This window comes from Bos indicus, chromosome 2 (assembly GCF_029378745.1).
Source record: "Bos indicus isolate NIAB-ARS_2022 breed Sahiwal x Tharparkar chromosome 2, NIAB-ARS_B.indTharparkar_mat_pri_1.0, whole genome shotgun sequence".
In the NCBI taxonomy this organism is placed as follows: Eukaryota; Metazoa; Chordata; class Mammalia; order Artiodactyla; family Bovidae; genus Bos; species Bos indicus.
Genome location: NC_091761.1, coordinates 36,273,767 through 36,289,059, shown reverse-complemented (window position 1 = coordinate 36,289,059; position 15,293 = coordinate 36,273,767). Strand labels below are relative to the sequence as shown.

Sequence of the window (15,293 nt, the reverse complement as noted above, 5' to 3'; positions counted from 1 at the left end):
CCTCTCGGCACAGACAAAAGCCTCCGGGTATTCAGCTGAAAGGCACGTTGCCCTTTGAACACCTAGGAGTGGACTTCACTGAAATGAAACCTCACCGACATTACCATTACCTGCTGGTCATGGTATGTACATTCTTGAGATGGGTAGAAGCTTTTCCTATCTGGACTGAAAGAACATCAGAAGTAGCCCAGTGACTGCTTAGGGAAATGGTTCCCAGATTTGGATTTCCTACCAGCATTGGATCAGACAATGGTCCAGCTTTTGTAGCGGGCTTAGTACAACAAGTAAACAAAAGTTTAAACATCAAATGGAAACTGCACACTGCATATAGGCCCAGAGTTCTGAGATGGTGGAATGAACCAACCGGACACTTAAAGAGACTCTCCAAGTGGATCATAGAGACTTGCTTCTGACGGTTCTGCTCAGACTCAGGATGACCCCACAGTCCCAAGGCTATTCTCCATACAAAATTGTGTATGGGAGGCCCCCTCCCATAATAAAAGAGGTTGTCAACAAATTTGCCTCAGGTAAGGGGGGATAGGATTTCACAGCAGATGGAACTGGGTAAGGTAATACATTGGGTAACTAAGTTTGTACAAGAAAGGGTGCTGTTCCCCCTTGGGGAACAGATTCATGAGATTACGGTTGGTGACCAAGTATGGGTCAAAGATTGGAAACATGATTTACTAGCCCCTTGGTGGAAGGGCCCTTATACTGTTATTCTAACTACCCCTACTGCAGTTAAAGTTACAGGTATTGCCCCGTGGATCCATCATATGAGGGTGAAGAGAACATACCACGCAGACCCAAAAAATGCTGAATGGACTGCACAGAGGGACCCTGCTGACCCTCGAGAGACTAAGACCATCCTTAAGAAGAAGGAAAAAAAAGATCCTGGACGAACCCCTTCAGGATGAAGCCGCACAATCAACTCCTGCTGCTCGGCCTCATCAACACGCACATTCCTACGCCAACCTCCACAATACCTCCAACTGTTGGGTATGTGGGGCTATGCCTCTGTCTGTGATGGATGGACTTCCCTGGTGGCTGTCACCGCTCCGCCAAGGAGATTTTAAACCACTCTGCTCTTCTCTGGGACACAATCATAATCTTTCCCTGCTCTCTGGGTGTAAGCCAGACCTACAGTCAATAGACTCGGGTCATAGGGTTACATTTGATATAAATGCCAGTGTAACAAAAGCCTAACCTACAACAACCCCTGGTAAATCTATCTTATTTACATGCTAGTTGGACAAGATCTGTGTTTCAATGGTATTGCTGCCTTATTCATACCCTCTATAAGGACAACAGACATTATGATTAAAGTAGAGGCCTTGACTAAGTTCACAAAACAGGCCCTCCTAGATAGAAAAAAAGCCATCCAAGCCTTAAATGAAGAGCAAATCCAAATGAGAAAAGCAGTAATTCAAAATAGAATGGCTCTGGACATACTCACAGCTGCTCAAGGAGGGACCTGGGCTATAATTAAGGTTGAATGTTGTGTATACATACCTGACTTATCTGGCAATGTATCAACTGCTTTAGATGACATGAAAAACCAGGTAAAAGCAATGTCAAATGAAAACATTCCTTTCTGGACTTTGGTCCTATCTTGGGTGAAGGGCGATTGGTAGAAAACTATATTTACCATTATTATAGTTGCCTTGATAGTTCTGCTTTGTTGACCCTGGATTTTACAGTGTATTCAGTATATCCTTATGAATGATGCTCATAATATGAGTTAAGAGCATCAGGAGAGGGGAATGAAGGAGGAAACAGACAGAGCTGGACTCCATCTCAGGCCAGGCTGTGAACATTAGGCTATACGAATGGTCACCCTCCCAATGGACTCTGAACTTTGTGCCTGGTATCTATAGAAATGACATACCAATGGAAAACCAGATCCCCGGATAAAAGAGCCTCAGGACTTGTACTTGGACTCTCCATTGCCTAAAAGAATATGCTAATTATCTCTGTAACAGAACAAAGTGGTAAATTCCATAATGCTTATCAGGATATGACCACAGGCCTATTGATAATTGTCCACGGTAACTACCTAGGCTTTAGACATATGAATCATGGGTTAACTTTGATTGTATCTTTCTTTTCCTTTGTTCAGACTAGTTTCAGGGAATTTGGGGAGGTGGGTTTGGGCACGTACACTTAGGGTATAGAAGGTTTTCACAAAAACTGCTCGGGGTCCCTGGGTAAGAGGAGACTCTGCCTTGGGCCCGCTGGTGTAATAAACTGCACTCCACTATCTGCATTGTCCTTCTGAGTGAGTTTGTTTTCTGGAACACGTGGCTACAACAATAGCTTTTCTTCCAAGGAGCAAGTGAAGAAGGAATTCATAGGGCCTGGACTCCATCTTAGGCTTGTTCATGCTGATCATGCTCAGCCACCTTTCCAATGGACTCTGAACTCTGTGTTTAGTGCCTATGAAAACAACAGAAGGAGAAGACCCCCTCCAGACAGGGGAACCTTGAAGATCGTATCTAGGTCACTCATCACCTAAGAGAAAACATACACTAATCACCCCTTCCTCCAGACAGGTCATAAATTTTTCTGTATCTATCAGAGTGTAACCTCGGGTTTATCGATTATTGGCTAATTGTTTGACTGTTTGAGCACATGAGCGCATAGCATGTGAATGATGGGATTATTGGGATTGTATTTTCCTTGGTTTATGTAAGTCTCAAGGAATTTGGTACACATGGGGTATAAAAGATTTTCACAAATTCTGGTCGGGGTCCTTGGCTAAGAGGAGACTCTGCCTTGGGCCTGCCGGTGTAATAAACTGCACTCCACTAAAAAAAAAAAAAAAAGAACCTAAATTTCACTCTAAAAGTTAAGATAAAAAGATAACATGGGAACTTCTCTGATTGATGCAAAGGTGGAGAAAAGTAAGGAACCAGGGGACCCTGGATACACAGTCTGCAGATACTGGATGAGATCATCAGAAGTATTTGTTGGACCTGAAACAGCATCAGATAATCCAAACAAACTTAGCTTAACTGCCATTATTTCTGGTCTTCTGATTTCAATTAATAGATTAGGACAGCAAATAAAATGAAAGAAAAGATGGATGGCAGGAGAATGTGCAGGAGGGCATAAGAAAAAGAAAAAGAAAGGCAGAAGAAATTGAGGCAAGAAAATGAAAGGAAAAGAGGGAGGGACAGGGTGATAATAGCCATAGCAATGTCAGCACATTTTTGACATAATGAAAAAATCTCTAGAGAAAAAAATGATGAAGTGCTTCTTCTACGCACCCCTATATTCCATAATATCTTTAGATTTAGCTACTTAAAGGAAAATAAAAGTTAAAGCTTAATTGTAAGGAGGTGTAGAGAAGAAGGAACACTTCCACACTGTTGGTGGGAATGTAAATGGTGCAGCCACTATGGAGAACATTGTAGAGGTTCCTTACAGAACTAAAAATAGAACTACCACTTGATCAAGTAATCCCACTCCTGGACATATATACAAAAAAGACAAAAGCTCTAATTAAGAAAGATACATGCATCCCAGTGTTCATAGCAGCACTATTTACAATAGCCAGGACATGGAAGAAACCTAAATGTCCATCAACAGATGAGTGGATAAAGAAGATGTGGTATGTATACATATATATGATGATGGAATATATATATATATAATGGAATACTACTCAGCCATAAAATGAATGAAATACTGCCATTTGCGACAACATGGATGGACCTAGAGATTATCATGCTAAGTGAGGTAAGTCAGGCAAAGGCAAATCTCATGTGATATCACTTATATGCAGAACCTAAAAAAATGGTACAAATGAATTTATTGACAATAGACTCACAGACATTGTAAACAAACTTATGATTACTAAAGGGGAAAAAGGGGATAAATTAGAAATCTGGGATTAACAGATACACACTACTATATACAAAGTAGATAAAGAACAAGGACCTACTGTATAAAACAGGGAACTATATTCAGTATTTTGTCATGACCTATAATGGAAAAGAATCTGAAAAAGAACTGTTGTTTCTAAAGACAAAAAAATTTTTTTAAAGAATTGTTTCTAATTATGCTGGTAATGATTCTTTTAAAAATGGTTATATTTTTATCTCTACTTACTGAGTTAAGACATTAACTCCATAAAATTAAAAAGAAGTAATAGATCTTAAGAATGGAAGTAACTGGGCTTCAGGTACTAGATTGTAATTATGTCATATTTAAGTCTTATGTACACCTTAAAGTTTTGTTTGTTATTTTGAGAAGAAAACATTACTAATAAGAGATACAGAGTATGATAGGAGATCAATGAAGTAAAGAATTTTATAAGACTATTTTCTAATTTATATGTTTAATTTCTAGGGTAATCATAAATAAAACTCAACTAGAATAGAAAAGGAAGCATATCTTGTTTTTCTAAGCAGAATGAGTAAGAATGCCAATTTTTTAAAAAGAGAGGGGAGAAGGTATTTTCTATGGTTAGGTTATTTTGCTTTAGTTTTTAGTAAAAACCTAAATGTATTTGTTAAATTCATGGTGCCTTGGGAATAACAGATCTTATCTCATTACACATTTTTATTTGTATAAAGACTAGTTTTAGCTAAGTTTAAATTATAAATTATTAGCAAAAAATAGAGGAATTTGAATATATTGAGAGGACAAGCAAACAACTCATAAAAACAGCGTAGAAACACTCACCAACTACTCCATGATCAGTGGGATTTAGATATTTTTTACACACGTAGGGCAAGGTAGACTCACAATCCCGACTTTTCCAGGCCTTTGGCATAAATGCATTAAATGTTCCACAGTGATATTCAACAAATGGCTCAAAATTTATTTCTGAAAACACAATGTTTGTGTACTTACTGTTAGAAGCAAAAGCAGTTTAATATATACTGAAATGTAGTTTTAGCATCAAGGAGACAACTTTTCTCTTTGGCATATGTAGTAAATTCTGTAAGATAGTATATTTAAGAGTTTGCAGTTGAAGTCCAGACATGACAATGAAATGATTTCCCAAAGATAGAAACAGCTGATTTTATTGTTTTAGGGTAGACAGAGATATTTCAATCTGTTGCTATTTTTAAAACAGTTGACTAGAATCTTGGCCTTTGACCCAAATCCTTCTGAAACCTTGGCTAAATGGCTTACCTTCTTGGCCTTCATTTCTTGTTCGGAAAAGCATGCCTTATAGAAATTCAATCAGGCTTTAAAAAACACTTATAAGCCACTTTCACAATAACATGTTGTGTATATACATGGGAAATATTGCTGTTTAGGCTGTGGGATGAGTCCTCAGTCAAAGGTATACAAAACACTTCAGGTACCTGGCTTCCAGTTCAGATAGTTGAGTGGTGTTCTATCAGACCACTGCCAACCAGCATCTTCATCCAGCTGATTCAGACCCATCCATACTTCCACTGCTTCACTGCCCAAGTGCTCTGAAATAAGAGAAATACGGAATTTCAAAAACAAAATTAACATTACACTTATTTCTTGTTTTCCTATTACTGGAGCATGGATTCATAAATTAACTCCATCAGTGATAGAAAGGGGTTTGAGTGCTACTAAACCTCACCCTGGTGGTTCAGAGTAAAAAAGCCAGCCTAAGAAACATGGCCGTTTCCTAAAGGCTCACTGAAGCAGCTGTGAAGTGCTTAATCTAGGCACCCAGGAATGCTTCCTCTCAGCGGTCATCAGTCCATCGAGTTCATGGTTACGAATTCGAGACCATCTGACTTGTGTGAACTCAGGCACTTGAGGGTTCTAGAGCGTGAAGGAGAAAGTGCCCAGTGCCAGTCATAGAAAGTGCCCCTCTGTCTTCCTTCTTTTGCCATGTGTGTCTGGCGGCCTCAGTCTGGAGGCTCAGGACTCTAGTATGCTGAGGCCACCTCAGGCCCTGAACAAGAGGAATAGGAAGAAATGCTATTAAATCTGTATAATGGGTATGTATGCATACAGACATAATTTTTCCACTTTTCATAATTTTTGCACTCTTGAAACATTTCACAGTTAAAAAATTGAACAATTCAGGGGACCTTTTTTATTTTTTAGGAATCTGGCAAGGGATAGGAAAGCAGATTAAGTATTAGTAGTGTTGGGAGGCAAGTCTTCAAATTTAAGGTATGCTGAAGCAAGCAGGGAGATGGCTCCCCAGTTAAGGAGTGGGAGCGGTCTGGCCAAGAGGAGAGTATCATTCCAGGGACCATGGTATCCAGAGCAATCAGCAGCAGGTAGGGCCATGAGCTGTGCAAATGCTTCTTCAGCTGGAGGTGGGAGAATGTCTCCTTGGCAGGCCAACCCTGTGGCCTCTGCTCCTAACTACTGTGCCACAGCTCTTCCTTTTTAATTCAATGCCATTTTTGTTATAAATGCTACATAGAAACATGTGCATTGACATGCCTATGTAGAAAAATATGCTTATCAAAATTATAGAATTAGAGGAAAATTTTCTTTGATTTTTTTTTCTTCCTGTGTACGTGAACTTTAAAAATTATTCTAGAATAAACACGTGCTAATTGTGCTATAAAATTTGGGGTAAAAAAACTAGTATCAGAGGCTTTACTGAAAGTAATTAAGTTTGCAACACTTTTAAATGTTGCCATTTAATCTTGTCATCTATAAAGGAGGGCATTGATCCCTTATGATTATCTGCTTCAGAACTCAATTTCTTCTGAGCCAGATGCAGGGGCCCTGCCTGAGACTGAGACCCTGACAGATAAGAGTTATAAATAGGGTGACTGTCTGTCCCAGTTTGCCTGGAAAATTCATGGCTTATGCTGGTAGTTCCAGAATAAGTATTAATGGCAGCCCCTTTTACTCTAAAGGGTCTCAGTTGGGATGATCAATTGCATGGTCACCCAGTTGCAAAGATTAGTGCATTCATATCACAAGGCTGCAGAGCCTTCTGTGATAGGGCATCTCAATACAACAGTGGAAAACTAGAACCAAAACCTTTAAGGAAATAGAAAAAGGTGATTTATAATTTGGAGATACCCTAAATCACTATATAGCATAACATTCATGGGCCCTGCCCTTCCAAGATTCTGTGGCATAAACATGAGTCTCTTCTTAATGTCTGTTTGGTTAGTCCTTCCAATAGCTTTGTTGTTGTTGTTGTTTAGTTGGTAAGTCATGTCTGACTCTGCTACCCTGTGGACAATAGCCCGCCAAGCTCCTCTGTTCATGGGATTTCCCAGGCAAAAATACTGGAGTGGGTTGCCATTTCCTTCTCCAAGGGATCTTTCCAAATCAGGGATTAAACCTGAGTCTCCTGCTTTGCAGGTGGATTCTTTACCACTGAGTCACCTGGGAAGACCACCATTTGATTAAATCATCTATCTGGTGTCATCATAACAGGAGAGAAAATGAAAGATGGATTGATAAGATGGAGAAATTTCCACATTTCATATTGGGGCAAGTGCCAAGTGATGCTTTCCAGTAACCTACTTAAAATGTTTAAGTATTAATTATTCTTATCTTAGAGTTATTTTGAATAACCTCTCTTTTAACAATACATAGAAAATCATTGTGTAATTTCTAAGCTGTGTTTAAAAGTACAAAAATAGTCTATTTAGCTTCACAAGTAAATGGGCTCACAATTCTATAATAATAAATTCAAATTTAAATTTCTTTGGCTATTTCTTGGCATTTGTGGCAGCTTGGATAATTCCTTGTAACATGGCTAATGTTCATCAGCAATTAACAAGAAACAGTAGACTATTCTCATCATTAAAAAATACCTTAGTCAAAACAAGCTTCCATCTTTATGAAAAGACTTCTGTTTTCCCAAACAATCTCCAAAATCTAATCATAAAATTGTGGTATTTAAATCCAAGTCTCTGACATATCTTATTTATTTCATCTTTATTCAAGTTTGATGAGTAAGTCCAAACCCTCTTATTAGATATTCCAGCAATTAAAATAGATAACAATTATAATTCATAAATAGTGCATAAAGTTTTCTATGAATACCATTAAAGGCTAATATTGATATTGGAAATGTTTTTTTCCTGCAATATGACTCACTCAAGTTGAGTTTCAATGATAATTTCCCACTTTTGTATGTCTGTGGAGAAAGTGGCCGATATATACTGTTCACACATCTGTTAAAATTCTTCTGGAAGGTACTAATGACTTTCAAAAGCCTTAAAATGTGCTTCCCCTTCCACCCAGTGAAGCTACTACTACAAACTTACAGAGAAATATTTGAGGATCTATGCACAAAGGTATGTGCAGGGATGGTTTTCAATAGTGATAAAGAAATAAAAACAAAGAATTTTATCCACCTATCCCTATCTAATACTGGAGATTAGCTAAATATCACTAACCTGAATCACTATGTAGCCACTGAAACTTATAATGTAGATCTTTATTTCTAGACATGAACAGATGTTCATTATACACGTGAATTACATAAGCATTTGTACCATGGTTGCTGTTAAGTGGTCAATACACACTGAGTGTTATGTGTGCCAGACAACAATGCCAAAAAGTAGGCATTGTTAATATTTTCATTTGATAGAGGGGAGAAGTTGAGGCACAGAGAGGTTAAGTTATCTCTTTAGCCCTGCTATTAAGTGATGGAGGTGGGATTCAAACCCAGGCAGGTGGCTCTTTGGTCCCATCTCCTAACCTCTGCACAACTGCCTCATGTTTTTATTCAATATTATTTGCCATAGATACTGTGGATGTATGCATACATGCATTTATGTGAGTTTTTTGCGGGGAAAAAAAATGACTATCTTTGGATTGTGGAACTATGAGAGATTTTTCTTTTGTTTTTCTTTCTGTATACTTGAACTTTTAAAATTATCCTTCGAATAATTTTATTATTGTTATTTTAGAATAAATATGTGCAATATAATTTGAAAAAAAAAAGTCAGAAACTTTTAATGAAAGTGGCTAATTTTGTGACACTTTCAAATGTTTCCAAAAAAATTGAAATTGCTCTATGTACATATCTACAAACATTTAATCTATAAAAGAGAAGTAAGAAGAGAGTTTAAGTGAGAGGTAAAAAAAAAACAAGACCTAACTCATTAGCACTCTTTTGACAGTTTGTGTTATTATTTTGTAGTGTTAGTTAACACGTGTGTATTTTTGCTTTTCCAATCAAATTTTGAGTTCTTCGGCATCCACCGGCAAGCCCACTACATACTGCACAGTGACAGACAGGTAAAATTTTGTTTAATTAGTAAACAGCTTATATTAATTAATGGAAACAGAATGGCTGAGGTCTCCACCAAAGGAGGAATTCGGACTTAACTTCAGAAGTCTCCCATAGTCACTTGTTAGAGCTGCAGATTCTCCTAGGTCCCTTGCTGTGACCCCAACTTGTCTTTTCCGAGGTGGAGAAAACAAGAGAGACATGGCCAGGTGTCAAATGGAATGGCCCAGGGTTCAGGTTCAAATTCTGGGTATGACTTTGGACCATGTTAATAAAAGAATATTTTCCAAGGGACTTTTTTTTTCCAGAAGACATCTTGGCATACATGGACATAACTGTAAACAACATCATTTTAATTGTACCAACATCAATGTGCATTATACACCTACTTACTCCTTACGAAATTTTCTTCAGTCTCATCTGCAATACTTAATAAAGCAGCTCCTTGCATCTGGCATGAAGAATGAGCCTCACTCCAGGACAGGGAGGAAAGCAGATTGAATTGGTAGCAAATGCGTGAATGGAGATCCTTCTCCCAGACTGCATCGCAGCCCACCTCTGTGGATGCTGAAAACAAAATCCATTAGAACTTTATACCCTTTTTTTATCTATACAGTGACATACTTCTGAGATTAATTTGAATGGCATGATTCCAACTTGTAATTCCTAAAACTTCAGTGCTCTTATCTATTCTTGATTAGGTCTTTATGACAAAAATCTGTATTGTTTTCCCACTGGCACTTTATGGTAAAACTTGTTCAAGATTTAAAGGAAATTCAATAAATTATCAATAAAGAAGCTCTGACCCTTTCTGGGAAAATGATAGTAGCCATTTTTAAGAGAAGTAAATATAAGTGAAGTCTTTGTGAAAATAACATCTGAATTCTTTAAAAAGCAGACAGAACTTTATACTGAAAACTGTATGAATTGAAATACTTATTTAAGATAGATGCAAATGCTCTTTCAGGAGGCTTTTCCCTGCAAATACCAAAACACTAGACAGACTAAAAGGGATAAAGTAGAAATAGGAGTCTCTAATGAACAGAAGTTTTCAAATAAACACTGAGCACAGGAACATTGATATTTAGTTTTAGAAAGTTCTTTCACTGTAAATCAACTTCTGCTGTTGTTCAGTCACGAATGGTGTCTGAATCCTTGCGACATCATGGACTGCCAGGCTCCTCTGTTCTCCACTAATAATTCAATTTTTAAAAATGTTTTAAAATTCTTTCAATCAAAAGGAGGAGAAACAAAATCCACTTGCAAAACACTGGCCAAGTGTTGAGTAGTTTGCTTTAAAGTAAATTTAACAAAGTATGAAACACGGATCTGAACTCTGAAGTTTCTTAAAATGACAGAAAATGAAAGCAAAAGTACGTTTGATGAAATTTTAAATCAAACCTCAAGGTGAACCTAAGCAGTCATAGTAATTACCTGAAATCAAACTCAGCCAAAAATTTTCAGAATGTAGACAGTGTGAACCGTGCAACAGCAAGAGTATAACTTATGGTCAGGCAATCTGCTTAAATCTAGAACAATCTTTCCCAAAGTGCAATCCACAGAGTATTATAATTTCAAGAGCTCCCCAAGAGAAGCTGGGATGTAGTGCATATGTAACCTCCTCTGGGGAATTCACAATGTACACTAGCATATTAAAGGCTCTGAGAAGTTCTCTAGTAAAGAAAAGGCTTGCTTTTAATTCACTATACTTCAAACTTATTTGACAATATGAAATCTTTTCTGTTTGCTTTCTTTTTGACACAATGCTTAGTTAGATGGCTCCCTTGGGAATGCAGAAGTTTGTTTTCATGTCTGGTTGCAACGTGCCTTCCCCAGTACTGAGTTAGTGAATGAGAAGTTATTAAACATAAATATATTAAATCTGAGATTGTCTACCGAGTTCCCTGACCTACACATGTATAGAAGGATCCAAGATTGAAGGAGAGCAGAAGACAAGTCTGTATCACCAAAGAAAATGTGTAGGAAAGGAGAAGGGAAGGAGGATGCTTCTAGTAATCATCTTGCTCTGATGTTTGAAATTTCCACGTTGAGTCTGAGTCCTTAGAGACCATTTCCAGTTAAAAAGCTATGCCATCTGTGAGATGGGACACATGCTAAGCATTATCAGACTTCATTTTAGCCCTATTCATCCTGTGTGAGAGCTGAGTCCATGAGAGAGGAGCAGGGTGGTGCTTCATTGTGCATGAAAATCATTTAGCAGACTTCTGAAAAAACCACAGATTCCTGGTTCTCATTCTCAGAGATTCTGAATTGGTAGGTCTGGGGTGGGATTCAGAAAACTGGTTTTCAAACATATTCCTGATGCCACTGGTCCACATTCTAATGCAGATGGTCCACAATGCAAATACTGGGAAACACAGGCTTGAAAGAAAACATCTGAAGGACTTCTAAGACTTCCTAACATCTAAGAAGAGCAGGTACAAATAGCCCCTGGCTACTAGATGAGAGGAGGTCAGAAGAGGAGACTGGAGAGAATGTCAAAGGAGAGATCTGGGTACCCGGTACGTGCCTCTTGTCTCCTGCCTTGGGGAAAGTTTCGATAACGAGTCCTAACTATAAGCCTCCAGGATAAGCCATGTCAGGATAAGAAAAGGCCTGATGACTCTTCAGTCGATCTTGTTCCCATTTTTGCCAGAAACTGGCAAGGAAAGGTCCTACCCTTTCAACAGCACATGGATTGAGCTGCGTAAACACAGCCTTTGGCAGAAACCTGAATTCTGTACAGCAAAGCCTGAATTCGATACCTTAAACAGTTAAGATAGAAGGCTTGCAGGTGATTTGTCTGTGCTACAAATTGCCCAGCTCAGTTTTGTTAGTTTTTCCTTGGCTTGGTGTTATCTGTGCTAATTCTTAAGGTTAATCAAAAGGAATATCTCAAATGTTTGCAACAGATGCCCCTAATCTTCTAACAAGTCAGCCCATTTGTCATTGAAATTTGAACTAAATATAAGAATGTACACTTCTATGCAGTCAGTCCTCTCTTTGCTCCTCTGGATGGCTTGAGTATCACTCCACGAATCTTATTTGAGGATCTTATGGTAACAAATGGAATGGAAGTGCCACCCTGGGCCTGGGCACTGTGATGTGCTCTTCTGATCTCCCTTCAGGACCAAGCTGTATTTCCCCACCTGCCAGCAGACACCTCTCCTTCAACGATTGCCTTGGCTGACGAGGCTCATTGCCCAATGTCACCCTCCTTTCTCAAGAGCAGCTTGTAAACCATGATGGTCACCACAGAGCTATAAGACCCCTCCTCTCACCCCAACCAGGGCCAAATACAGCTTGAGAACTCCTTGTGGGTCAATCTGGGGGTTGCCAGTCCTGCATCACAGTCCTGAGCAGTCCTGCTTTCTTCCTTTCCTTTCCATATGTATCGAGCCTGAGACTACTCCCCAAGAGACCTCCTGCAGGTTCATCTTGGCCTCTAAGACTACTTCCTGGAACCCCTCCTGTCAGAGGTTCCCATCTTGGCATGAGACATCTGCATGTATTTACTTTTAATCCTCTTGCTTTCTTCATAACTAATTTTTATTTTCAAGCCACTGAGAAAACAAGATTGAAGGCTGGTACTCTTATTTTTTCTCCAAAAATTCTAATGTAAACCATCATATTTCTTTGCATCTTTGGTTGTCTTTATATCATCTCTTCTGTCACTAAATTATGAGCTCCTTGAAAGAAACAACTATGTCATATATATCTCTGTATCTCCTATTATTTGAAGAAAGACTGCCAAAAGTCTTTTTTGCAAGATGCTATAAATAGGTGATTTTTTTTCCCCTTTCAAAACACACTTCTTTTCTAATGAACTGAAGTGTATTCAAGTCAATACTGATTTTATTATAGATCATGACTGAGATGCAGCCATTTCTCCTTCTCTATTAGTATGGCTTTTTTTGTCTTCCCTAAGGATACAGCTTTGTTATTGTCCCACATATACTCTTTCTTGCCACTTAAAAAAATGGTTGAATTCTTACAAAGCAAACAAACAAAAAATACACATACTATTAGAGCAACTCCAAGCTACAAAGTTACTATTTTCTCTCTCTTTGGTCTTTTATATACTCGGCACATAGTTACTGAATATCTGTTCCCTGCAAAGTGTGTTGGTAGTAAATCTCCTGTAAAAGGGATACCAAACCAAGTCAGGACTTCCTGCTCCCAGTGCCATACAAGTTCCTTGGTAGCCCTGATCGCAGTTGATATTAAATGATGCATTATGTGATTGCTTATTGATTGTCTGTTTTTCCTCATAAAATTAAGTATCAGGAAAGCAGTACCATGTTCCATCTTTTTCCCCATCAGTGCCTAAAGGTAGTTGGGTAAGGAGACTATGATATCAAAGGAAGATGAGAAGCGGTGACCACAAAAGAAGGAAGAAAACTAGTAGGCATGGGCCCCAGAAACCCAAGGAAAGAGATAATATCAGTTTTGTTACTTATTGTCAAATCTTGGAGTACAGTGAGGCCTAAGTCATTAGTAACTTTCTGGAGCCTGTTTCAGCAGATTAACCCAATCATTTGCCTGCTCTGTGCCTGCATCCAACTGATGAGCACTGCCAAGAAAAGTCATCTGATTGATTCATTATCAACCACCCCTGAAACTTCCTGGAAATGTGACCAGTTTTCTCCAGTAAGCTTGCTCTCCCAGCAGCCACCATGTTCATTTCACACCTTTCCTGTTGTCTGAACTTCTCATGCCTTCTTCCCCTCTTCCAAGTCCACAGGTCTGGGCTGGTTACTCCTCATATTCCCCATCACTTAATCCATCAACCTTCTTGGACCTGTACTATGCTCTCTTTCTTCTCTCCTACGGAGAAGCTGTTTTTACATCCATAAAAGGCTAGTCCATCCATCTAGGATCTGGACCCCACTTCCTTCTGCCTTCTGAGAGACCATGTTTATTTCACCAATTGTTTCACTTTCCTGCATCTTCAACCTCTTTCTCTTTGATCATTTCCAGATGCACTCAAAGATGACTTAGTGTCTCTCACCTTTAAAAAACAAGAAACAAAAAAACTCCTTCCCTTGGCTGCCCCATCCCAGTCTCTGCCTTTTCTCTACCCCTGTTAATCACATAGTTTCATACATATGCTGTCTCCAATTTCTCATCTCCCATTTACTCTTTAAAAAAAATAGTTTTGCTGAGATACAATTAACATGCCATATAACATGCCATGTAAAGTATAGAGTTCAATGGTTTTTAGTATATTCAAAGCATTGTGTAGCCATCACCACAATCAAGTTTAGAACATTTTTGTAGAAACCCAGTATCCATTAGCAATCACTCCCCACTTTTCCCTCAGTCCTCACCCCTACTCCCAGTCTGAGACAACCACTAAACTAGTTTCTGTCTCTATAGATTGGCTTATTCTGAAAATTTCACATAAATGGAATTGTACTGTGTGGTCTTTTTGTGACTGGGTTCTTAGCATAATGTGTCCAAGGGCCATCCATGTTGTAGCATGTACCAATACTTTATTTCTTTATATAGCCCAATAATATCCCATTGTATGGGTATACTATGTGTTATTAATGTATTCCTCAGTAGATAGACATTGGGTTGTGTCTATTTTTTGGCTATTATAAATAATGTTGTTATAAGCATTTGTGTGCAAGTTTTTGTGTCGGCATGTGTTTTCATTTTTCCTGGATAATTAGCTAGGAGAATTGCAGGTCATATGGTAACCCAATATTTACCCTTTTAAGGAACTGACAGACTGTTTTCCAAAGCAGCTGTATCCTTTTACAATCCTTCCAGCAGTGTATGAGAGTCCCAATTTCTCTATATCCTTATCAGTGCTTGTTATTTTAGTCTGTCTTTTCGATTGTGGCCATCGTGTGAGATGTAAAGTGGTATCTCACTGTGGTTTTTGTTTTAATTTCCCTAATGGCTCATGATACTGAGTGCTTTTCATTGGTTATTGGCCATTTGTCAATCTCTTTTTTTTTTGAGAAATGCCTATTCAGACAATTTTACCCATTTTTAAATTGGGACTGTTGTCTTTTTATTGAGTTACAAGCTTTCTTTATATATTCTAGACATAGGTCCTTTATTAGATATCTGATTTGCAAATATTTTATCCTATTTTGTGGGTTATCTTTTCACATTC

At 38.4% G+C, this 15,293-nt stretch overlaps 1 protein-coding gene across 2 annotated transcripts in view; it reads right to left on the bottom strand.

Moving 5' to 3' along the window:
- Positions 1 to 15,293, bottom strand: part of PLA2R1 (phospholipase A2 receptor 1) — a 136,416-nt gene that overhangs the window by 90,274 nt on the left and 30,849 nt on the right. For both annotated transcript variants that reach the window (XM_070799261.1, XM_070799256.1), the window contains exons 4-6: positions 9,557 to 9,730; positions 5,322 to 5,435; positions 4,690 to 4,833 (exon numbers count right to left, since the gene is read on the bottom strand). In XM_070799261.1, coding sequence (XP_070655362.1) covers positions 4,690 to 4,833; positions 5,322 to 5,435; positions 9,557 to 9,730 — 432 coding nt within the window. The remainder of the gene's footprint in view (positions 1 to 4,689; positions 4,834 to 5,321; positions 5,436 to 9,556; positions 9,731 to 15,293) is intronic.